Source organism: Pelodiscus sinensis, chromosome 8, assembly GCF_049634645.1.
Source record: "Pelodiscus sinensis isolate JC-2024 chromosome 8, ASM4963464v1, whole genome shotgun sequence".
Lineage (NCBI taxonomy): Eukaryota > Metazoa > Chordata > Testudines > Trionychidae > Pelodiscus > Pelodiscus sinensis.
Window position 1 is genome coordinate 16,125,115 of NC_134718.1, and position 26,534 is coordinate 16,151,648.

The following is a 26,534-nucleotide window of genomic DNA, read 5'->3' on the forward strand; positions in this document are numbered from 1 at the left end:
TTCAAAATGACCTGGACAAATTGGAGAAATGGTCTAAGATAAATAGGATGAAGTTTAATAAAGACAAATGCAAAGTGCTCCGCTTAGGAACGAACAATCAGTTTCACACATATAGAATGGGAAGCGACGGTCTGGGAAGGAGTATGGCAGAAAGGGATCTAGGGGTTATAGTGGACCACAAGTTAAATATGAGTCAGCAGTGTGATGCTGTTGCAAAGAAAGCAAACATGATTCTGGGATGTATTAACAGGTGTGTTGTGAGAAAGACACGAGAAGTCATTCTTCCGCTCTACTCTGCACTGATTAGGTCTCAATTGGAGTATTGTGTCCAGTTCTGGGCACCGCATTTCAAGAAAGATGTGGAAAAATTGGAGAGGGTCCAGAGAAGAGCAACGAGAATGATTAAAGGTCTAGAGAACATGACCTATGAGGGAAGGCTGAAGGAATTGGGTTTGTTTAGTTTAGAAAAGAGAAGGTTGAGGGGGGACATGATAGCAGCTTTCAGATATCTAAAAGGGTGTAATAAGGAGGAGGGAGAAAACTTGTTCATCTTGGCCTCTGAGGATAGAACGAGAAGCGATGGGCTTAAACTGCAGCAAGGGAGGTTTAGGTTGGACATTAGGAAAAAGTTCCTAACTGTCAGGGTGGTCAAACACTGGAATAAATTGCCCAGGAAGGATGTGGAATACCCATCTCTGGAGATATTTAAAAATAGGTTAGATAAATGTCTATCAGGGATGGTGTAGACAGTATTTGGTCCTGCCATGGGGGCAGGGGACTGGACTTGATAACCTCTCGATGTCCCTTCCAGTCCTAGTATTCTATGATTTGTTCTTCTTCGCGTTTTGCTCATGTCCATTCTAGCTAGGTGTGCACGCAATGAATGTTTTCTCCCTTATCAGCACCCATTGGGCCATCTGGGGAGCCCCTTTGAGTGGCACTGCTATATCAGCCAATATATAACCCTTCTGATCCCCACCCATACACACACACTGGCTACGTCTACACTGGCATGAATTTCCGGAAATGCTGGCAACGGGGTTTGTTGCAAGGGAAAGTACCAGGGTTGGTATTAGTGTGGTATGTCCTGTGGTTGTTGGTAAGAATCATCTTGAGGTTAGGTGGTTGTCTATAGGAGACTATGGGTCTGTCTCCCAGAGCCTCTTGGAGTTTAGTATCCTGTTCCAGTATAGGCTGTAGTTTATTGATAATGTGTTGGACAGGTTTAAGTTGGGGGCTGTAAGTGGTGTTGACAATTGATGACAAGTGGTGTTCTATTGTTGGTTTTCTTGGGTCTGTCTTGAAGTAGATGGCTTCTAGGTATTCGTCTGGCTCTTTCAATTTGCTTTTTTATTTCTCCGGGTGGGTAGTTGAGGTTTATAAATGCTTGTTAGAGATCCTGAAGTTTCTGGTCTCTGTCAGTGGGGATTAGAGCAGATGCGGTTGTATCGAAGGGCTTGGCTATAGATGATGGATCGTATGGTGTGTGCTGGGTGGGAGCTGGAAGCATGTAGGTAACTGTATGAGTCCGAGGGTTTTCTGTAGACGGTGGTGTCTAATTTTCCATTGTTGATTTGTACTGTGGTGTCCAGGAAATGGATCTCTCATGTAGAATGGTCCAGGCTGAGGTTGATGGTGGGGTGTAGGTTGTTGAAATCTCTGTGGAATGTCTCCAGTGTTTCTTGGCCATGCGTCCAGATCATAAAGATGTCATTGATGTAGCGTAAGTAGAGAAGGGGTAAAAGAGGTCCCGTCTGCCCTTGTTGACCTCCAAATATTCTACTGATTCAGAGGCATAGTCTGCCATGTCATTGCAGGACTCCAGGTCGAGGTCCCAGCCATGTCATTGCAGGATTCCACCGGGGTCCCTGGTTGTCCAGGTGGTTAACCAATGGGAGAGGTAGGAGCAGCTGGGTCCAGTGCCCAAGAGTAGGGATCCCAAAAAAGTGGACCTCCTGGGCAGGAAGGCCTAAGCCTTGTGGGTCTATAGCTTTGCATAGTGAATCAGCACTGCTGAGTTGCTATGCTTAGAATACATGAGCTGCAACGGACACGTTCACTGAGCTTGTTCCATGAGATTTCCACCCCAAGTTTAAGTCCCTCTCTGAAGAGGGCAGGGTGGTCTCTTGGGCAGCCCAACAGGTGGCCCTGGTCGCCATGGATGCAGCAGTCTGCACCATGGCCATGGGTCTTGTGTTACACAGTTCTTGGTGAAAGCTGTCTGGGGTACCCCTGGAGCTTCAGACTGCCTTCCAAGACCTCCTTTTAAGAGTCCCATCCTGTTTTCAAAGTAGACTGACCTTCATCTGCATGGCCTTAAGGACACCTGGGCCACATTGAAATCCCTTGGGATTCATATACCCACCCCTCAGAGGCACTCTCGTTTGAGGAGAAATGCCCCCTGGTCCTTTCCAACAGGGTGTTTGCCTGGACTTCTCCCAATGCAGAGGGAGGAATGGGATTGAGAGGAACAATAGGTATCACTCCTGTCCCTCATCAGACCAAGGGGTGGATCCCTCCAACAAGCCACAAGGTCCCTGCCAAGGGTTTTGATGGTGCACCCAAGGACAGCCTACCAGCCTCACCTCTCCAGTTTTTGGACCACCTGTTCCCTTTCTACCGTGCCTGGGAATTCATCACCTCAGACAGGTGAGTCCTAGAAATGGTAGGGAGGGGATGAGCCATCCCCTTCCTTTTGACCCCTCCTCCCCATCCCGTCCCTCTTTGGAGACCCTTCTCATGAGGAGGTGCTGCAGCTTCTAAGGATAGGAGCAGCTGAAGTGGTCCCCCTGGAGTTCATGGGAAGGGGTTTTTACTCCAGGTATTTTCTAGTCCCCAAAGTGAGGGGGAGATTTCACGCTATCCTAGTCCTCAGAGATCTAAATGTCTTCATCGCCAAAGCCAAGTTCAAGATGGTGACGCTGGCATCAATTATTCCTTCCCTCAACCTCAGAGACTGGTATGCTGCCTTCGATTTAAAGGATGCTTTTTTCAAGTTTCTATCATCCCTCACCCCAGGAGGTTCCTGTGTTTCACTATTGGCCAGGACCATTATCAACTTACGGCTTTTCTTTTCAGCCTTTCTATGGCTCCTTGGGTCTTTACGAATGGCATGGCCTTAGTCGCCACCTTCCTGAGGAAGTGTGGGATCCAGGTGTTCCCCTACCTAGATGAATGGCTAGTGCAGGGCCCTTCCATGGACCAAGTTCTGGCATACATTGTTATGGTGCAGGACCTTTTCTTGGAATTGGACCTCCTCCTGAATGTGGCCAAGTCTACCCTGGTCCCCATTCAGGTTAGAGAGTTTGTGGGTGCTTGTCTGGATTCTACATTGGACAGGGCCTCTGTACCCAGTTCCCGCTTCCTGGCTATCAGGGTATGTCTACACTACCCCGCTAGTTTGAACTAGCAGGGTAATGTAGGCATACCACACTTGCAAATGAAGCCCGGGATTTGAATTTCCCGGGCTTCATTTGCATAAGCGGGGAGCCGCCATTTTTAAAACCCCGCTGGTTCGAACCCCGTGCAGCGTGGCTACACGGGGCTCGAACTAGGTAGTTCAGACTAGGCTTCCTATTCCTAGTTCGAGCCCCGTGTAGCCGCGCTGCACGGGGTTCGAACCAGCGGGGTTTTAAAAATGGCGGCTCCCCGCTTATGCAAATGAAGCCCGGGAAATTCAAATCCCGGGCTTCATTTGCAAGTGTGGTATGCCTACATTACCCTGCTAGTTCAAACTAGCGGGGTAGTGTAGACATACCCTCAGAGAAGTTACCATGGCTATGCAAGCGTTTCCTATGACCCCAGCCAGAAACTACATGCATCTCTGGGGCTCATGGCCGCTGGCACATACGTGATTCAGACAATAGTCTTCAATTTATATCTTTGCCAACTAATATGCTCTAGCTTACCATGCTAGTGAAGATCTGGCTCTTGATAGGGCTGTCTTCCTCTCAGTAGAAGGTTAGAACTGCTTTGGAGTCACCTACGGGGAATGGACACGAGCATTCACTCAAAGAAGAAAAACAGTTTCTAACCTTCGTAACTATTCTTCGAGAAGTGTTTCTGATGACTATTCCAAATCCTGACCACTTCCCCTTCTTTGGAGTAGTCTGGTAAGAAGGAACTGGGGCTATGTCTAGACTGCAAGCCTCTTTCGAAAGATACTTTCGAAAGAGCCTCTTTCGAAAGAGAGCGTCTAGACTGCACGTTGAACTTTCAAAAAAGCGGCTTGCTTTTTCAAAAGAAAGCATCCAGTGAGTCTGGATGCTCTCTTTCGAAGAAGCCCTATTTACATTGAAGAACGCCTTCTTTCAAAAGAGGAACTTTCGAAAGAAGGCGTTCTTCCTCGTGAAATGAGGTTTACCGCCATCGAAAGAAAAGCCGCGTTCTTTTGATTTAATTTCGAAAGAACACGGCTGCAGTCTAGACGCAGGCGAGGTTTTTTCGAAAAAAGGCTACTTTTTTCGAAAAAACCCCTGAGTCTGGACACAGCCTGAGAGAGTTGGGGCCAGCAGGGGTATTATTAGCTGCTATAGCAGTGCCACTCTAGGGGGTGGCTGAAGAGGTAATGCTAAGAGAAAAAAAATGTCCAGTGACTGTGCAGACAGCACACACACGTTTACATGGAATGCACATGAGCAACACATCTTGAAAAACAACAGTTACGAAAATAAGTAACCATTTTTTCAGAGGAAAATGAGAGATGAGTGATCTTTAAGTTGGTAGCTTTGTAATATTATTTTACGTAACAGCAAAACCATATTTCTATAAACAAAATGGTGGGAGTCTGTTCTTGTGGCAGAGGCCTGAAAAACCCTTCCGTCTGACAGCCGTCTCCTAATGCTATCACTCTTACTGACGTTTATGTTACATTATTACACGTCTTTTCTTTTTTGTGGAGATGCTCTACCAGATCCTGGGCAATATTCTCAAGAATGTATTTTTGTTACTGCTAACTCACCTCAGGGTACCAAAGATTTAACTACATGTGTGTGGCTGTATGCAGGGAAGAAAAGGGCATTTTCAATACATGATGAAAATAAAAAGCACCGTTAGCAATAAAGGCTCAGTGATGTGGCCCTCAGGAATCATCTGTAAAAGAAAAGACATTTTTCCCTTGTCCTATTAGTATGGTAACTGCCTTCCGCCCTTACTGATGAATGTAAAAGGTTAAGTGACTGTAGGATCCAGATTAATAGCACTGGACATTGTGGAACAGGCAGTTGCGGTATAAACTTTCTACCATCAGACAGCCACAGAATGCACTCCAAACCTGAGGTGGGTATGCCACTTGTAAGGTAAAGAGTAGTTCAGTGTCCCTTTACCATTCAGTACATGGCATTCCTGCTTAAGACTTCCAATAGTATGAGCAAGCTGGGGATTTCATCCTAATGGCGGGAACTGAACCTACTAACTAATTTTACCCAGACCACCAAAGGAAACAGACTTCTAGTTGTTACCTGTATTGAAGAGCATGGCTGACGTTATTTTTTATTTTCTCTCACCTGCATCCCAGGTATTGACACAGAATCCCCTCTTCCCACTCCAATCTTTTAACTCCTTTTCACTGTGCACCCTAGCCAAGATTTTTTTGAAAAATAGAGCACAGATTAAGACTTCTACGGCCATATTTAAAACAGTACAAGGGCCTGATGTTGAAAACATCTGAGCTGCCAAAGGTTGTCACTGTAGCCAAGGCCTCATCAGTTAAGGTATCTAAACACAGACCCAATTTAAAAAATCTTGATGAATTTTTAATTTTTTGTTTGTTCTTGGTTGGTTTTGTTTTTGCATAAACAGAAACACCAGCATCCTTTTCTTGTTTTTAATAGTCCTTTTTTTTTTCAAGTTCAAGCCTCTTTGACATAACCAAATGTTGAAATTATACAGATCCTGAGATATAAACTATCAACAGTTGCACTTTGGAGCTGAAGGATGAATTGTTATATATGCTGTAGTTTACAGCAGCCACAGAAAAAATGGTATCGTTTAACTCTTGAAATCAGTGAGTTGACACTTAAAAATTATTTTCAACTTTCAGGAACTGTCTTTTGTTTTCTGGTTGCAGATTTCAAGCAGATAATACTTCACACAACAATTGCAAGCACAAAATTATGCAAGTACAGATGGTAACAGTAGGATTTTTTTTTTGCAGGCGCAAGTGAAAAATGTGTATTTGTTTTATTGGCCTTATCCCAAGCCTCTAAAATCAATGGGGGACTTTTAAATTATTTAATAGGTATTGGATCGGCCCTTGTGCATGTGGAGTTTCATAGAAGCACACTAGTTATTGGTGGATATCCAATACTAATGTCTCAGTCAAAAAAAAAGCCATATACTGTAATTGGATAATATACAGATGTACTCTGGCATATTTTCAAAGGTGATTCTCCTACTGTTTCTTTATTGTTAATTATAATAACCATAGAGTGTGATTCCTTAATTACTGTTTTCCTTAAAGTAAACCATGTAATTTTTACCCAACTTGACTAAAATAGAAACATCTGAACTGATCTAATAAATGGTCTGTAAATCTAGTCTAATTCAAGTTTTGGAATTTGGCCTCAGTGACTATTTTCTAATGTGCAACATCTAGTTTTGTGAAATCAAAGGTCCTTTTGCCAATTTTAACACATTCATAACCAAATTCAATTGAAATCCTTTTAAAACAGATTGGTTGTGTCTAGACTGGCAAGTTTTTCCACAAAACAGCTGCTTTTGCAGAAAAACTTGCCAGCTGTCTACACTGGCCACTTGAATTTCTGCAAGAATACTGACGATCTCATGTAAGAAATCAGTGCTTCTTGCGGAAATACTATGCTGCTCCCATTCGGGCAAAAGTCCTTTTGCGCAAAAGCTTTTGTAGACAGCTTTTCCATTAAAAGCATTTGCGGAAAATCATGCCAGTCTAGATGTAGCCATTCTGAAAGTGGTGATGACATCAGAGTAGCATGTTGAAATTATTGTGGGATTTTAATAGTACTTCCAGGGTGAGTAAGGGTGACAGAATAAGCCATTGTACAAATAATGTCTCTTTGTTATGGCTGGCTGTTATCTGCAGAATACGTACCTTTCTGCATTTTCATTCTGCTCCAAAAAAGCAATTAGTCTAAGGACTGTTCACAATCAGAAATTCTCTTGTTATCAAAAAATCTAAACAACACAAATATGGTTTTCCCCAGCAAAACAAAATTAGATAAGAATCTTATTTCTTGTATTTATTTCTTAATATTCCAGGAAAAAAGTCATTTCCATTGCTGAATGTTGAATGTTGAATGCTGAATGCAATGGCTCAGTGCCAAAAACATTAAAAATAAACTGTAAGTCCTTAATTAGCTAAAATTAAGGACACTGACATTTTTGGCATCGCCCAGACCAGAAAGGAGATTGGCCAATGCAGCTGTGGTTCAGATGTCAGACATCACTAGCCAGAAGATTTCACCAGCTGGGTTACTCCTTGAAGGAGGACAGGGTGTCTCCAGTTCCCAGTATCTCCAAACATGCCCTCCCTGAGTTCTTAGCTATCAGCCAGTTGGACTATTCCCCTGTCTGTCTGCTCCTGGGGAGGGACTGGAGCCCACCACCCTGTGCTCCCCATGTGAATGCCCTATTCTCTGGGGCACTACAGGCCCCATGCTGCTTTCCAGGTGCCCCTTAGCCTGCCTTCCCCCTTCTGGAGCCTGCTTTGGTTATGTTGGTCTGCTCCCAGGATCAGGGTGGGGGATTGGAGCCCATCACCCTATGGTCCCCAGGTAAATGCCTGATCCTCTCAGCCACTTCAGGATCCACTGCACCACCCTACCATCGGGGTGCCCCTTATCCTGCCTTCCCCATGTAGGAGCTGGATCCAGTTCTGGGGCAGCCAGTGTTGGCAGTCCTGTCGCTCCTGGGGGGCATGGATAAGGGTATCAACTGCTAATTGTATGGGAGAAAAAGGGTATGAAACCTTCTATTCTTCTTGCAGGTTCCTGGACCATGATTATCACAACCATGTATCTGTTTCTTTAAAATATGCATGTCCTGCTCAAAGCAAACATACCATTAATATTATATAACAATACACACAAACACAAATCAAACCGGGCTCCCTCATGATCGCTATTCCCTCCCATGCAGTACTGAAGAAATTACAGGGAAAGATCTCCATACAATCATTTCACACACACACACCCTCGCGTCCCCCTCCATTAGCTCAAAGGAAGCCTGGAAGGTAAATCAGCTTGGCAGCATGCATTCTTGGGTCATCCGCCTCGTCTGCCACCTGTTTAAGCTCAGGAGCTGTTCACTTGAATGGCTCCAAGGACCTTTGCTGTCATGATGTAGCTGGGTCAGGAGAAACCAGGTAGTTACAGCTTTCCTGCCAAGAATAAATGGGGGGCGGGGAAGGGAAAGTGTTGTGGGCTGCTGCTGAGATGTTAACATCCAGCTACCAGTGGAGACTGTGAGCTTGAACAACAGAAAGGTGGGATGGCTCTCGCAATCAACTGATCTCAACTCCATTTCCTTCAATTGCTTCCCCCAAGATTACCTCAGCTTTGTCTGGCTTGAGCGTTATCCAGCTGGCTGTCATCCAAGCCACAATCTCCATTAGACCCTGAAAGAGTCAGTCAACTGCACCATCTGAGTTGGAATAAATAGAGACATAGAGCCATGTGTCAGCCGCAGGCTGAGTGCACGGCACTCTGCAAGAGTTCACTGTCGCCACTAACAGCCTCATTAAATTCTGAACCAGAGGGTGACAAAATGGTACCCCACATCAAAGAATACTCAGAGCAGATGAGCAATCATCCAATAACATCCTCTTTTGCCCCTAAAAGAAACAAGAAGGAATACTAAAGACAGTATTAGAACGATAGTAACTGAAATACTGCATTCCTAGCATATCTGGTGTGTTTTAGCTTGTGCTGATGATAGCTAAATTAGAGTCCAGATCCTGAGCTGGTGTAAATCTGTGAAGCTCAGCTGATGGCAATAGGGCTATGCTGACTTACACTATCAGAGGAGGTGGCTCTAAGTGGCCAAAAGAAGACCTAAAGGAAGATGGACTCTTCAAAAACAGAGCAACTGCAAACCTACACACAAATTATGGCTGCATCTAGACTAGCAAGTTTTTCTGCAAAAGCAGCTGCTTTTGTGGAAAAACTTGCCAGCTGTCTACACTGGCCGCTTGAATTTCCACAAGAACACTGACTTCCTACTGTCTGAAATCAGAGCTTCTTGCGGAAATGCTATGCTGCTCCCATTCGGGCAAAAGCCTTCTTGCGCAAATGCTTTTGCGCAAGAGGGACAGTGTAGACAACGCGGTATTGTTTTGCGCAAAAAAGCCCCGATTGCAAAAATGGCGATCGGGGCTTTCTTGCGCAAAACCGCATCTAGTTTGGCACGGACACTTTTCAGCAAAAAGTGCTTTTGCGGAAAAGTGTCTGTGCCAATCTAGACGCTCTTTTCTGCAAATGCTTTTAACGGAAAACTTTTCCGTTAAAAGCATTTGTGGAAAATCATGCCAGTCTAGACGTAGCCTATATGTTTGGATAATTTGACTGAATTCCAGTGAGCTGTTGACATGATCTCTGATACAAATGTAACACATCTCGGATACAAATGTAACAGCAATGTACTATGTCCATAGAAAACTCCAACAAGGGCAGCAACATTTCTGTACTCAAATCCAGCAAGCAAAGTAATTCACGGTATCTCTCTTCCTCATGCTCACCTCCGGCCAAAGAGCAATAGCAATCCAAGCAATAGGAAAACACACATGCATGCAAAATGCACATATATGCGTGCACACACATACCCCACTTCAGTTCTACTTATTTAAAGTATGTAATAAAATAAAGCAGAACAGCAGCGTGTCCACATTCATAAGGCAAGAAGAATAAGACTATCCAGCTGGGATAAAGCACTTTTGATGAGTAAATCTCCTTCTTTTGTATGGCTGGTTCAGAACAGCAACTACAATTTAATCAGCAGATCTCAAAGCATGTTACAATGCAGGGCAGTATTATCATCATCATTTTACAGATGGGGAAACTGAGACAGGGAAAGGTAAAATGATTTGCCTATGGTTACCCAGGAAGCCAGTGGCAGAGCTGTAAAGAGTATCCTGAATCCCAAGAGGACTTATCTATATGAGGATATTTATCGGCAGAGAAAGTCACTTACTCTGGTATCAGTGTGTATGCACAGGTAGTTATACCAGAGCACATATAGCAGTAGAATTATACTGCTATAATTGTGCTGGTAAATTTTCCTGTGCATAGATAAATCCTAAAACTCCAAAGTTTCTTTAAACAAAACCATACTTAGTAACTCTTTAGACTTCATCCATTCTTCTCTACAGATGTAAAGCTATAGTTTGCACCATGATGTAGTCCTTTGTATTGCAGTGACCATGATGTAGTCCTTTGTATTGCAGTGACAATGTACAACAGCCCTTGGAGGAAGTATTTAGCCACAAGAGGCTCATCACAGGGATTTTCCAGTGGTGTAGAGTGAGTGAAACAGCTCCTGTTCCTGCCACCAGGGTAGCTGTAGAAAAAGTGGGCTTCCCTTCCATGTTGTTGGATGCAAAGCAGCCTGTCTGTCTTGGTCACTTTTTGAATAACATTCACCACCAAGTCAGGAAGAGCTGGTGCCACAAAAGTATTTTCTCTTCATCATTCTCCTTACAGATCAGTTCTGTTCCTTTCAAATGTGTCATATTCATCTGTAATTTTCCTTGTGCACCACTGAGACTATAGTTATTAACTTTAGAACTTGTTTGCCAGCAATGCCAGGAGACAGACATTCATAGAAACCACATATCCTTACCCTACCCTATCCTGAACAATCCACAGTGATGTATTATTAGAAAAGGTTGACGCGAGGAAAGCTTTGAGAGAGTTCTTTTGTCACCAATTAGAAATGCTAGAAGAGGCAAAAGTTCTAAACAAATAAAATGTTAGTACTTTGACAGGCTTTTTCCTGTTGCAATTTGGTTCATTGAACTGATTCATTAAATTCTGAGTACTACATATAAATTATTTTTTCTGAAAATTAGGGAGTAAAGTAACAAATCCACGAAATTGGTTGGGACCCTGAGTACGTCTACACAGCAACATTATTTTGAAATAACTTAGTCCGCATCTACACAGCAAGCATTTATTTTCAAATAATGTCAAACTGGAGGACTTCTCACTCTGACTCCTGTAACCCTCATTGTACAAGGAGTAAGGGAACTCAGAGGAAGAATGCTCTATTTCAAAATAAGTGCTGTGTAGACACTCCCAATTTCGAAATAAGCTATTTCAAAATAATATACTCAATTGATGTAGCTCAATTTGCATAGCTTACTTCAAGTTAAGCCCTGTTCTGTAGACACCCCTCCTATGACTAGCATATTCTGCTATACAAGAAGCCAGCTAACACTGGTTTTATTTACTGTCGTTATTTACTTCTGTTGGTATGTGGGCTTCTTTTATGTTCCTCATTTTTCTTTATGCTAAGTTAACAATTAAAGCCTTGGGAGCCCAGTTTTTAATCATGGCTCTTGTGACCAAGGTTTAATCCTTGGTCCAGATTTACTGGTGCATTCTGGCTTCTTTTGTGCTGTTCTAGTGACATCAGAGCACCATACGTTCAGTTAACCATTTTGCCTAAGTTTACGGCATTGTTGCACGGTAGAAGCACCTGAGTCATAATGGTTAATCTTGTTCTTCTGGCAAGTGTAGAAATGAACTAATGAATTGTTCGATCAACTAGGCTGCGTCTAGACTGGCATGATTGTGCGGAAATACTTTTAACAGAAAAGTTTTTCCGTTAAAAGTATTTCCGCAAAAGAGCGTCTAGATTGGCATGGATGTTTTTGCGCAAAAAGTGCTTTTGCACAAAAAGCATCCATGCCCAGTATAGACATGCTTTTGTGCAAGAAAGCTCCTATGGTCATTTTAGCCATTGAGCTTTCTTGTGCAAAAAATTAAGGTGCCTGTCTACACTGGCCCTCTTGCGCAAGTATTCTTGCGCAAGAGGGCTTATCCCTGAGCAGGAGCGTCAAAGTATTTGCGCAAGAAGCACTGAATTCTTACATTAGAATGTCAGTGCTCTTGCGCAAATTCAAGTGGCCAGTGTAGATAGCTGGCAAGTTTTTGCACGAAAGCAGCCGCTTTTGCGTAAAATCGTGCCAGTCTAGACTCACCCCTAGAGTCTTGACTTACCCCTTTAGTGAAGAATATACAGTTTGTACACCTGACATCTTATAAGAATAGTATCACAGGAGAGTTATGGGTTGCTGGGGAAGGACAGTATTACCCTGTTTTTTTTTGTTTTGACCCTAGCTGGTTCTGTATCCCCATATTGGGGGTTCAAGTTGACTCTGCCATTCATTGTCTTCTGGTGAACTGATCCCAACTGGTTGTCTGCTGTAGACAATGAATGAAATGCTACATCTCACTTAGCCATCACACATGTTATAAACTGGTCAGGGAAGTATGATGTCTCCATGCTAGCAAGAAACCTATTTACAAATAAGGCAGCAGCTAGTGTGGTTGGACAGTAATACCACAGATGTGGCCCGGATGCAACAGGAGAATCCTGTGGAAATTGATGGGTTTTCTGTAACTTATACAGCAAAGTTATTTTGGAATAATGGCTGTTATTCCAAGATAACTACGCAAGCATCTACACAGCAATTCCACTATTTCAAAATAATTTCAAAATAATGGACAATTTAGTCTGACTTCTGTAAACCTTGTTCTACGAAGAATAACGCTTATTTCGAAATAGCTATTTCAAAATAGGGTGTGTGTAGATGCTCCACTGTTGCTATTTCAAAATAGCCCCTCCCCAGGGTCATTCTAAGTTATTCCTCCTGGGGCTCTACATCAAGATAGCTCATCTACATTAAGGAAGCCTGCCTCGGACTAATTTTGAGGCTTTCCTATGTGCTATTTCGAAATAAGCTATTTCAGAATAACTGTTCCAGAATAGATTATTCTGAAATAACTGTGCAGTGTAGGTGTAGCCTTTGAAGCCCAAAGTTTCCTCTCAGGAAGAGAATAAGAATCCATGTCTGTATTCATTTCTATATACTGTGATCTGATATTAAAATCAAGAGAGAGGATTAACTTAGGTCAGCATCCTCTGTTGCTATGGCACTCTCGTGACTGTTGTTGTTTTTGGCTCTGTCGCCTTTCCTCCTACTTCTTTTCATTTTTCTTGCTTTCTGCCATACAGACACAGGGAGAACAGACTGCCTGCTGTCTGAGCTCCCAACGCCCACGTTCATTCCCACTATTAAGAAAAATAATACTTTTTCCGTCCTTTAACAATTTGCTTGTTAAACGTGGTTACATGAGCCCCTTATAAAAGAATCTTGTTAATTCTCAAAGCCTTGTGTGAGCATCTGCATCACAATACTGAGATGTTTCTGCAGTCTCATGAAAAGAAACATGCCATTTCCTCCACCCTGCTTGATATACACTTTGTGATCAGACTCCTATAATTTCTGGCAAGCCATCTATAATAATTATCTGATTTGGAGTTTAAATAGCATATTTATGTTGTAATTCTGTAAGGATCGTAGTGGGTGTAAACCTAATTTTATGAGTGCTAACTCCTTCGCAGATTTTGACATAACTTAGCATTGCTCATACAAATCACTCATGATACCACACTATCATCTCAGAAAAAGCCACCCACAGCCAAAAAATCCAGCAATGTTTTAATGAGTCAAATCCTTATGGCACTCTCTCAGTCCTGTTTTAGAAACCCTTTCCCTTTCTTCTTATATCATGCATGAAATCTTGGCGGTGCTGAGGTTAATGGTAAAATCCATGGCTAGGACTTCATTTCTTTAAGTACTAATACCCGAGGATTCTAGTTTTCACACTATGATTTCTGGTTTATGTCCTAACTCAGATTAAATTTCTTTGGCACAGCCCAATGACTGCATTGATCAAATCGTATGGACCACTGGGACATTTCCTAAACTAGATTTGTGATTTCTGGCTCTGAGAATAAACACATATGCCATTCTGACTAGTGCTTTTGAGCTTTCCATAATTTAATAGCTATAAATGGTGGCATGTGAAATACCTTGCCCAGCAGAAATTCTAACATGATTTTTTTTTCGAGTTAAGACTACTCTGGTTTTTCATTTTTTTGTAGATATGAAGAAACATGGTTATCCTGGGTATACTTGGCCTTTGCTTTCATTCTGAGTAGGAACAATCATTTCACTCTTTCATTTCAATCAATTCTCTCTTTTAAATTAGTATGCTTCCAGTTTATGAGGTAATAACCTTGTTGTGGACTTATTAAACCCAACTCTCTGCCACAGCCTCTTAGAGAGTCCCATTTAATGCTCCTATGTATTTGCCTTTAGCTCAAGGAATACCATGTTATACAGAGTACAGGGTATGGCTGTTCTACAGAAATGTGCATTCTGTCATCTGCATTCTGATTGGCTGCTATTGTTTCCTTTGCTTTCACTGAAAACTATTTTCAGAATTCTCTTTTTGTGAGCTTAAAACAAATACGAATGCCACAACTTCAGAGCCCTTTTCTGCAACTCCTAATCCAGTCTTCACAATACCTTTCCGGTTCCTCCTTACTTCTTTAGGAAAGCTTAGGTGTACATCTTACTTCCATCAAGTATTTTGTATTCAGTTCCTGTGATTAGGTGGGGATAAGGTCAGAAATCAATTTAAATAGACGTGTTTGTTGTAGTCATATATGTGGAGATTTCTGAGGGCAGTAGTTGATTAAAGGGGTAGGATTTTCAGAGTATCCTTTCATTTTGATCATCAATAATGGCTATCATTCTGCACATTATACCATTTTTAAGTAATAACTAGAGTTATTTTAGTAAATGAAGCCCTCTCAGCCAGTCAGATTTGAGGAGGTAAAATAGTTGAGAAATATCTATAATAAATTCCTGTGCTAACATTGAGTGAAATATATATTTCAGTATCATTTACTATCAATATTAATAATAGATTAAATGGTAGTCTAAACAGGGAGAATAAACAGGAGTATCTTTTTTATCCTATCACATTTATAGGATTCAAGAAAAATACAGAGGAAAACAAACTGATTCTCATAAATCAGTGGAAAATATATTGTAGCTATAAAGCACTGGGAATAGGAACCTTGATCACCTTTTTTTTGTGTTTGTGTTTTCACACAGTGGATATCTTGAGTGATCTACATGTTGTAGAATAATGTAGTCAGTTTAGTGTCCTGGACAACATGATCAGAGAGAAAGTGGACTGCCAATAAAAAGATGAAACAGCCAACCTACTAAGTTGTGACTAAATTAAGCAAAATTATGCTTATTTAAAAAAATAAGGGAGTGGGGCTGTGGGCATTAGCAAAATTTTCAGTACTTTTCCACAGTCTTAGTTGTCATTCTTTTTTTCCCCATAGTATTCCAAATGTAACTCATTGCATTTCATTCCCATCTTTTTTTGTTCTAATTTCTAGGTGTACACACTTACCTTGGCATTCAGAATGAACAAATAGAGAAGTTGATTTCCTTAGTTTATTTCAAGGAGGAAAAGATGCAAACAAACTACATATGGTTTAGGAAGGCCCTAATTTACCGAAACACTTAAGCATTTGCTTAAGTCTGTTCATATACAGCAAAGCTCTTAAGTGATTTGCTGAATAGGGATGGAGGTTAGCATGTGTTCGATCTGCTCTGTTGAACTGAGTCTTACATACACCTTGAAAGCTTTTAGTTCCCAGAAATCAATGTCTTCTGCAACCTCCATTTTTTATAAAGACATGCTTAACAAATCCTTGTATGTTATGTAATAAAATAGTCACCGTTGCAATAGTCTATTTCATCTAAGTATTTTAAAGATTTTGCTCCTTAATCACAGTTTTTCAAATGCAGCCATAAATACAATTTTTATCATTTCCACAGCTTGTTGGCAATATTCAGCCAGCTCATTTAGGTTTTTTTGAACTTATTAATGTGACATATCTGTGATTTTTAAATGGGGAGGCTTTCATTTGTCACTTTCTTAAAGGCATACTGACAATTAAGAGTGTTATGCTTAGGCATATCAAAGATGATGGGTACAACTACTGCCAATTTAGAATCACAGAGGCTGTTTTAGCATGGGTTAGAGAGCCACAACATTATCAAGTTTCATTATCTCTTACTGCTCTAACTGTCAAATGAGAGAATAAAGTGGGTCTGCAAATGGTTATTACTTTTTCTGCCATCTCATGAGACTAGATTGCAAAGCCTTCAAGTTCAGTATTATTTATAGTATATTAGGTCACATTGCAGCTTGAAACATGACAATTCTTAAATTAAACACTTTAAATAATTGGTAAGACATAAGAAACAACTTATAATTCCCACTTAAATATTGTTTACTTTGTGTAAGGCTCTCTTTGTGTGTGTTAAATAAACCAATATAGTTTCACCTATGAACAATATTTTTTTAATTATAAAAGTACTGAAAATATATGAATAATTATATGTTATACCAACCTGTGCAATGAAGTGCCTGATTCTATATGCTAGCCCATGTCAACCCAAGCAAGTAGTGAGTGTTGCATTACTCAGTCCTTCAGAGCCCAGTGGAATTATATATTAATGCTGACACAGAGACAAGGAGAAAGGTATGCTGTGGAATCAATGTGGAGGCTGCACATTTGTTAAAACAATTAGCCAGTGGGGAAGCCCAGCACCACCACCTTTTCTGACTACCAAGCATTGCTGTTCCAAATATTTTAAATGCCCACCAGGAGAAGTGAAAAAAACAGATTGACAGAGCCAGAGGAGTACCCAAACATCAGCTTCTTCAAGATAGCCCCTACAGAGAAAACAACAGAGCTCCACTTGTCATCACCTACAGCCCCCAACTTAAACCCATCCAGTGCATTATCAGCTGTACCACCTATCCTGGAAAATGACCCTTCACTCTCACAGGCCTTAGGGGACAGGCCAGTCCTCGTCTACAGACAACCCCTTAAGCTCAAACAAATTATTTCCAGCAACCAATCAGCACACCTCCATCATAACCACCAAGGAACCCACCTCTGCAATCAGCCCTGGTGCCAACTCTATTCACACATGTATACAAGCAACATCATCACAGGACCTAACCAGATAAACCACATCAGAGGCTCATATAACTTCACATCCACCAATATGATCTATGCCCTCTGCCATATATATTGGCTGAACTGGACAGTCTCTATGACAAAGGATTAATGGACACAAATTAGATATTCCAAAAGGTAACACACAGAAATCTGTTGGGGAACATTTTCACTTCCCTGGGCACTCATTAATGGATCCCAAAGTTTCCATATGATTACAAACCAATTTCAAAAAACAGCTTGAAAGGGAAGCTCGAGAGCCTAATTTCATTTCCAAGTTTGATACCTACCATACAGGTTTGAACAAAGACCTTAACTAGATTACCCGCTACATTCCACATCCTAATGCCACACAACACACCCCCCATGCCTCCCCAAATACCAGTACTTAAGGGTACTTCAGACCCTCTCTATCAGCTTCATTTAGCATGAAAACTTTAATTGACTATTCTTTTCCTATTTTTCTCCTCTCCTCTTCTCTCCCTCCCATTCCCTCTCTTTCGCTGCTATTTATTTGGAAACTGGACCCCTAAAACTCCAGTAATCTAAAGAAGTGTGTGATGCCCATGAAAGCTCATGATACCATCTACATGTTTTGTTAGTCTCTAAGGTGCTGCAGGACTAATCATTGTTTATAAAGATTTTTCTAAAGTTTTTTTAAAGTTTTTTCTATTTTTTTTCAGACTCACATGGCTACTATTCAGTTATTTGTGACTCAGCAATAGCATTGTACTGTAATTTTACCATATTTGAACAGAACTTCAAAGAATCCACATAATTGACACAATAGATTCTTAAATTTTAAAGTCCGAAGGGATCATTATGGTTGTCTAGTCTGACTTCCTGCATAACACTAGCATTAGGACTTCCTGACTGGGATTAAATACTGGTATCAGTAGAGAATGGTTTGTCCTGTGCTCACTGATGGCAAAGTTGTTATCTAACACATTTCTTCATTGCCATTATCAGGTGCAGTAATGTTTGGTAATTTTATAATATGGACAATACCAGGGATGTTGAGGTAGCCCAGCAAGAGAGAGAAGCTTTGATATAAACACATCCGTAGCTTTGATTTTTTTTTATTTTCTAAATTTATATTGAAGTTGAGTCTGTTGTCAGCACAGATGTTTGAATGTTTGCAGCACAGCTGTGCTCTCACATAGTCTGTAAATACGGTATTCCGAGCTCAGATCTTAGGAGATGCCTGTCTCACCAAAATATATATTTATTAACCTAAAAGCAAGAATTTAAATACCACTTCTCATTTCCAAAAGCAATTCCTTAAGGAACCATGACTAGAAACATTATGTCATGAAGGAGGCAAGGTTTGCTTCTGTTCCGCAATGCCGTTACGTGAGCCAAGATTTCGTCTTCTTACTCTTAGACAATTTGTCAATACTAAGATGAGCATATTGTTTACGTCCTATCCAAATACTTTAGTGATGAAGGGGCCTCCTTGCTGACATTTATAAGTCATTGCCACTTCCCCTACCCAACAAAAATATACATTTATGGAAGAATTTCAATACCCTTATTCATATTCCTGAAGACAATGGGGCTATGTCTACACTGGCCCCTTTTCCGAAAGGGGCATGTTAATTTCACAGGTCGTAATAGGGAAATCTGCGGGGGATTTAAATATCCCCCGCAGCATTTAAATAAAAATGTCCGCCGCTTTTTTCCGGCTTTTAGAAAAGCCGGAAAAGAACGTCTACACTGGTCTATTCAAAGTAGGAATAAGAGATCCTCCGGAAAAGGGCTTTTTTCCGGAGGAACGGGGCCAGTGTAGACGTTCTTTTCCGGCTTTTCTAAATGCCGGAAAAAAGCGGCGGACATTTTTATTTAAATGCCGCGGAGGATATTTAAATCCCCCGCGGATTTCCCTATTACGACCCGTGAAATTAACATGCCCCTTTCGGAAAAGGGGCCAGTGTAGACGAGCCCTGGGTGTAATGTGGAGTAAGCACCTATTTGGTGTAATTAACAGTATTAGAATCTGACCATAAAATAAATAAATGTGTTAAGGCAGCAGTTTGCCTGCTCCAGATTGGTGAGAGAGAAATATTGCCGAAAGGCATCCTACCCTTTAGGCATGGCAAGAAAGGACCTTAAAATTAATGGCAAGGTAAATATTCACTATTTATTAGGACAGTCAAAGCCTGAGAAGCTGTAAATGTGCCATCTGGTACAGGACCGAGGCTCTATAAACCTGTACACCAATGTACTGCTCATTTATTTTAATGCATATCACTGCTTTTTTACTAGCCTTAAAAAAAAACATTTAAATGTTTTCTTTTGACCAGGCCTGCTGGCCGGGGAGAGGAAGGGGGCAATTGCACAGGGGCCTGGTGGAGTTAAGGGAGCCTGGCAGAAGTGGCAGCCCTGACCCAATCCTTTTCAATAGTGTCGCTGTGGCAATGTGGAGGTCCCAAGCTCGGATCCACAGAGCAACAGAGTGGGAGGGGGGCCCGGAGCTCCTAGATGCTCTAAGCCCCATGCTTAGATCAGGGGAGAGCTAGGTTGGGAAGAGAAAGAGGGGGCTGAGCTCTAGGGGAAGAGCCGGGCATGGGACTGCAGGGAGCGAGGGCCGCGTTGGGAATAGGAACTGGACTGGGAATGCAAAAGAGATGAGGGGTGCAAACAAGGGTAGACAGGGATGGCTGAGAGAAAGGAGCTGAGGACAGGGCCACTGGGGGGGTAGTGCTGGGCTGGCGGTGCAGAGAGGAGAAGGAGGATGAGAAAAGTGCCTCCAGGCAGGTGGGGGATGAGGCAGCGACCAATCAGGGCACCCTCTGATTGAGGGGCAGTGCTCAGGGTTTCTCAGGGTGGGGAGGTGGGTGTCTTGTGACTCCCTCCCAAGGAGGGGAATGGGGGACCACTGTTATCAGGCCTTCTTTTGATATAAAATGATCAAGAACTCTTCAGGGATCGTGTTCTTGAAATAGAGACTATTTTCTGTCACCCAATTTATGTACAGCAATAAGCTGTTTCTGCAATACTTTGAATTATCAGGCCCCTATGCACGTCCTCTGGAGCATTGCTTCCAGCTGACAGGATGTCTTGAATTTAACTTTTTACTACACCATGCGTATGTTTGTCATTTATCCCCTTTTTCTCAGGTGCAAAGAGGGCTACCAAGGAGTCCGCTGTGATCAATTTTTGCCGAAAACCGACTCAATCTTGTCAGATCCAAGTATGTCAAATGTTTTTTCTGCTATCTTTATCACATGCTGGAGGCAGCTCTTGCCATGAGAGATGACCCTTTGCTTACTGTTGGAGATTCTATTATGGCCCATTTCAATTGCTTTTAAAGAATGGTATCCCTTTAGCATAAGTCTTATAAATCTTAGTGATCGGATAATTTTTGCAGGAGAAAAGGACATACCTCTATAAGTGATTTTAAAAAAGAAAAGAGGTATCCATAGCAATAAAATATATCGGATCAAAATCTCAGCTGGCATAAAATGGCATAGTTCCATTGACTCTGGTGGAATTGTGCCTATATTTTCCAGCTGAGGATTCTAACCTTTATTTTTTGTACCCTTTTGTTTTGTGCTACTGATAAAACAATATGATTCCAAAGAGGGAAAAAAAAAGATCAACTGAAAAGTACAAAAATTCATATTCCTTAAAGTTTAACATTAAATATATAGCAAATAAGTGGTCTCCTCTTTATTTGTTCTAAACATTCTGGATTAGAAAGTTGTACTTTGCTTGCGAAGTAACGCTTTACTTTCCATGAGCAAAAACAACAGAATGTAGCTCTATGTTACAACTCCTCTTGTATGCCCATATAGGCACATGTTCTTTTTTTGTCTTGTTGCTGATTTTTAGTCTGTTTGCATACAAATGTATGTAATTATCTTAGCAGAACAAGGCACATGTCTTAAAAAGGGATCCCATTCAACAAATAAAATGAAAGTATTCATTTCATTTTCTTAGCTGATTTTTTTTCTTGAAGAAAAACAAAAAATGCATAAAACAAAGGGTCATGTCTAGTCTCATTAATTTCTTCTTTCTGGAAAAGTAATACATTTCTAGAGAGATTGTTTTAAAATGATACTTGTTTTTCTCTATTTTTGTGGTTGCTGGTTATTTTTGTTGTTTTCTTCCTTTGCTAGGTGTCGAAAAGGCTATTTGGATGACTGCTGCCAGAGATACCTGTTGCTCTGCAGTATTGTATGTCTGATGGCTCACATTATAGATTGCTTTGTGTTTGGTCTAGCTTTTCTTATAGCCTGCCCTTTCATTGTAGTCATATCAGTCTATTCATTGTAGACTATCCTAGCCCACTAAGTTGTGTGCATTAGGGTCACCAGCTGTCAGGCAGGCAGGTTCCATGGATTTTAAAAACAAGGGAAAGAAAAATCAATCTGTAACATTAAGACAATGTGATGCTTATCTGACTTGGTTTTATCAGGAGACTGTAGTCTAGTATTTCTGGGCTGGAGGAGCGATCTTGCAATGAATTCCAGTCAAGGCCTGATTCAATGCACAATGAAGTAAATGGAAAGACTTATTATGGTGCAGTTAGGCCAAAAATTCCAGAATTTCTATTATGAATGTGTCCAATGTTTCCTCAAGATTCTCAAGCATTGTTTTCCTATTGTTTTTGACATCGTGTTTATTGTTTGTACTAATTTTCATTGACATGGGAAGCACTGTTACTCCAGTTGGCTTATATTGGTACTGACTACAAATATTTACGCAGTCAGCAGAGTCTGTCCTGTAGTTTAAATCTCCACTGAAATCTTCCTCTCAGACTTCTTGATAATGAAGGATAATTTAATTTTGTTCCACCTGGGCTGTGTTCAGAAATCTACTTCTATATTGACTTCAAAGCAAGCATCTAGGTCCTCATGTGATGTGAATTGTTATAGCCTCACTGAAGTCAAAGAACAACCCAAGAATTTTCCCACCCAAAAAGAAAAATTGTGGCAGGGTTGACCACTAGCTAAAGATTTGCCCAGGCAAGCCTGGCATTCAACTTGTATGTAATACTTATCTGTGTTCAACAGTCAAACATTTTGTGTTGCTTGTGTTTGTGCATACAGGCACATTTGGTGGGGAGTGCATGTGACCATATCTGTGTTGGTTCTAAAAGTTGCTTGCCTCTTTTATTGATTGTGTTAACTCCTTGTTCTCTGGTAGAAAATGATGAAATGTTATTTTAGCTGATAAGTAAATTCTGTATTTTCCCTTCTATTTCTCTTCCCTCTGGACAGGACTAATGAGAACCCCAAATTTATTATCATTATTTAGTTTCAGTAATGATTGTTGTTTATATAACTTCAAGAGCGTGCTTAATACTTGGCATTATTTCTTGTCCAACACATCTCCATAGCCCTTAGAGGCTCTGATACTTCCCGAGCTTCACCACATTTTAGCTGTGTGTCTGAGCAGCTCTAGAGCTAAGTCAATTTGTCAGATGTAAATATTGACTTTGAAAAGGCTTTGATCCCTACTTTGATCCCTTTTGTGTCAACACCACCCTGATTATATCAGGCCCGCGGGCCTGATCCCAATTGACTTCAGGGAGACTACACTGGGTTGGAAGCACTGCACTTTGTAGTCATCATAACCAGGATAGGGCCCTGTGATTCCTAATTCTATGACCATTAATAATAGGGGGATAAACATGGCACTAATCCTTCCTTTGACCTGATCGTCCAGATTAGCATTTTCATAGTGGTTATTTGATTTGTAAATAGACAGTAAACAACAAGCAGAAACAGAAGAATAGGTGATGGAAACAAAGTGTAGACCATAAATGTCTAGCCACTGACAACAAAGCAGCTAAGTTGTCTTAAGAGCTCTACAGATCCATTTCCATTTTAGGAGACCTCCCACTTTGCTGTGGTCAATTTTAAAACCCAAGAACAAAGGCCATTTGCATTGTATTTCCAACAGGCTTGATGGACTATAACCCTGAGGGTGGGTGTTGAGGCCATGGCCCCTGCCCTTTGCCCTCAGGTGTGTCCAACAATGGGAGGCCAGAACCCTCGCCTGCTCTCTTCTTCTGTGCTGGAGGTAGATGACAGGAGGTAGATGTCAACCCTTCTCACCCAAATCATGAACTGCTGTGCTCATTCAGGACCAATGACCAAGTATCACTCTGGATGACAGGATCTCACATTGGACCTTTCTAACTCTTCACGTCCAGCTGAACCTGCCAAAAATGTCTTAGAGGGGTAGCTGTGCAAATGACCAATTTGCAACCCTAGACCAAGTTATCGGAACACTAGCTAGAAAGAGGAAAAAGTACACAGCAGTATGGTGATTTTTCCAAAATCCTTTCCAACCCTGAAAACTCATGGTTCCATGAGGGCACATGTGAGACAGGAGAGTGTGGAAAGGAGAGAGAGGGGTATCTCATTTCCATGCTGGCATCTACTGCTGAAATGGGCTGAATAAAACCTTTGTTTTGAGGTCTGTGTCCAGAACTGAATTTTGTGGCCTGAAGGGAGGGGTTTTAATCCCTTCTGCAGTAATTACACTATAGAAAAAATCCATCTGTTTATAGGATCAGAGCCTTCAAGTCCATAAAGCTGCACGCAAAGTTTATCTGGAGTTAGTCACTTTCTTTGGCCAAATCAATGTCAGGGTTTTTTTAAGACTAACGATATAACACACATAAGAGCATAAAGTAAAAATCTCAAAGGTCACTGAGGTGAAGCAGGCTAACCATAACAAATGTGTTATCAAATGTTTGTATCCCGGAGGCCAGTAGGATTAGAAGAAGGAGCTGCATTGACCCCAAATGATCAGGTGGAGTCCTTGAAATGACAGGACAAGATTGGATTTGTGTATTTGGGGTAAATGGGCCTGACATTTCTGTTAGCAATAAGTTGTAGGGTTATATAAATGGAGTGCCCTTAGGGTGCAAGGCAGACATCACAGATCAGCCTAGCAAAGCAATGAGAGGGCCCCAGAGCCAATTGTGAGTATTAAAGAAGAAATTCTGATTGGGTATGTGGAAAAAAAGAAGTAGAAACACATTTGAAATTGTTCTGAATTTAACAGGCAAGAAAAGTCACATCACGTGGAAGTGCAACATTCAACATTGGGTTGTCAGTTCTCCACATAGACTTAGGGCTATCATTCTTGTTGTCATCATTTGGTTCCACGTAAAACTCCATAGAAAGATCATGTTCTCCTTCCTCCTCTGTTTTAACAATTTATTAAATCATGAGACGATGAGGAAGTTGTAGGTAGTTATTTTGGTTCGCTTTTATCTTTAAGAGGGAAAGTGGAAAGAGAGGAAATCCAAAAGGGAAGTAGGGGACCCCTTATCTTGTTCTTCATGATAAAATTTCCATGATGCATGTAGCAATAGGCAAGGGCCCAGATTTCAATGGTACGTAGCCATTCCTGTGTTCAGCATTGCCTAACTGATTTTGGGACCTAAATCTTGTTTTCAACAAAGATTTAGCTACATTGGAGTATCTGTGAATAGATCATAGCAATTCCTCTGTATCCTTAAAACTCTGGACAGGGTGCTTTCACCTGAGGCTGTCATGGAGCTTTACAATTTCATCTTTCTTGTAGGAAAGGAGACTTTTCTTAGATAGGAACTCAGTGGACTTTATTCTGCAAAACAGGCACTTTGCTGCCAAAGAAGTGGAATTGTAAGGCTCCAGAATGTACTGTCACAAGAACAACCATGTAATATGATGTTCCAGTAGTGTGTTGCAGCACTACAGCTGAGATATGATAGAACATATTGAAAAGCCAAGGCCCAAGAGAGGAAAGGGGAAATCATAACTATGCTGCCTTCTCAGGAGAGGAGAGAGGATCCATTGTCTTTCAGCTCAGGTAGCCAAATTGTTCCTCAGAACATTTAAAGTGAAATTAAAATATTATAATTTTTGGAGGCAAGCTAATTGTGACTCTAAAAGGCTCTGTAACAACACCTAGCTCTTATATAACACTAAATGCAGCATAGCTGACAGTGCATTGTAGGTGTCATTTAGTGATTTTTTTTCTGTCAACACCATCAAGCACAAAACAAGGTTATGGTGATGTGCACTTAAATAATGTGCTGGGGAAAAACATTAAATTATTAGTATGCTTCTCAAATCTAGAAGTAAAAAAGCTAGCGAGAGAAAAGTTTCAAAGTGCCAGTAAGATTAAGCCCTGCTTGCCCCAGAGAGGTGGAATACTGGCCAATCCAGAGGCATGGAGACTGGGCCATCCCGGGCAGGAGGGAAACTAGACCAGCTGGCAGTGGAACCAGCAGGGAGTCCAGTGAGGTCTGCTGATAGAGGGAAAGCCCATAGTTCATCAGCAGAAAAGCAGATTTGACCTGCCCTGATCCATCATAATCGCTTGTCTGGAACTGGTGAGGTCCTCAAGGTGCCAGACTAGGGATGTCCAAACTGCACAAGGTCTAGGCAGAATCTAAATAGACTATAACAAAGAATACATTTTGAAAAGCCAGCAATAGGACTAATGGCATGTCTATGAGGGTATGACTACACTACCACCCTAGTTCGAACTAGGGTGGTAATGTAGGCAACCGGAGTTGCAAATGAAGCCCGGGATTTGAATTTCCCGGGCTTCATTTGCATAAAGCCGGGCGCCGCCATTTTTAAATGTCTGCTAGTGCGGACTCCGTGCCGCGCGGCTACACGCGGCACGGACTAGGTAGTTCGGACTAGGCTTCCTAGTCTGAACTACCGTTACTCCTCGTGAGTACGTGAAACGAGGAGTAACGGTAGTTCGGAATAGGAAGCCTAGTCCGAACTACCTAGTCCGTGCCGCGTGTAGCCGCGCGGCACGGAGTCCGCACTAGCGGACATTTAAAAATGGCGGTGTCCGGCTTTATGCAAATGAAGCCCGGGAAATTTAAATCCCGGGCTTCATTTGCAACTCCGGTTGCCTACATTACCACCCTAGTTTGAACTAGGGTGGTAGTGTAGACGACACACTAATTTTCTTTTCTTCCTTCCCTCAAAAGTCCCCTTTGTGATAGTGAGGATTGTTTTTAAGTCCCATTTTCAGTGGTCAGCTTTAAGAACGTTATACACAGTCTATGAAATTCTACCGTAATCACAGGCACATTACAGTATGCATAGCTAGTTACTCTCATGACCTAAGGATGTGGAAAGACCCAATCTAGAGTAAAACCAGTGCTGCTGCCACTAGATCACACTAGGTTGGAATTTGGCTCTAAGTGTTTTTAAATTTTGAAAACATTTTTTTCCCTTTTTCCACCTTCACCTCTGTCTTGGAAATTTGGACAGCGCAAAGTGTGGTAGCCCAGTGTTGTTATGTAATTTTTTTTCATTATGAGGGATTCTTCATTATACTTTCATTATAAGTAAAAGGAGTCCTTTGTCCCCTCTTTCTCCCTCTCACCTTGAACATTCCCTATGCCACCACCGGCATTCAGTCAGACTTACAGCTAATGAAGACTGCATGTCACTGGCAGA

The 26,534-nt window shown here is 41.5% G+C and overlaps 1 protein-coding gene across 4 annotated transcripts in view; it reads left to right on the forward strand.

The window, feature by feature from the left end:
* Positions 1 to 26,534, forward strand: part of NRG3 (neuregulin 3) — a 906,671-nt gene that overhangs the window by 652,350 nt on the left and 227,787 nt on the right. For 3 of the 4 annotated variants that reach the window (XM_006112415.4, XM_075934800.1, XM_075934802.1), the window contains exon 3: positions 20,220 to 20,293. In XM_006112415.4, coding sequence (XP_006112477.2) covers positions 20,220 to 20,293 — 74 coding nt within the window. Of the gene's footprint in view, positions 1 to 20,219; positions 20,294 to 21,221; positions 22,492 to 26,534 lie in introns of those variants that run through there. The other variant, XM_075934801.1, reaches the window with a different exon arrangement.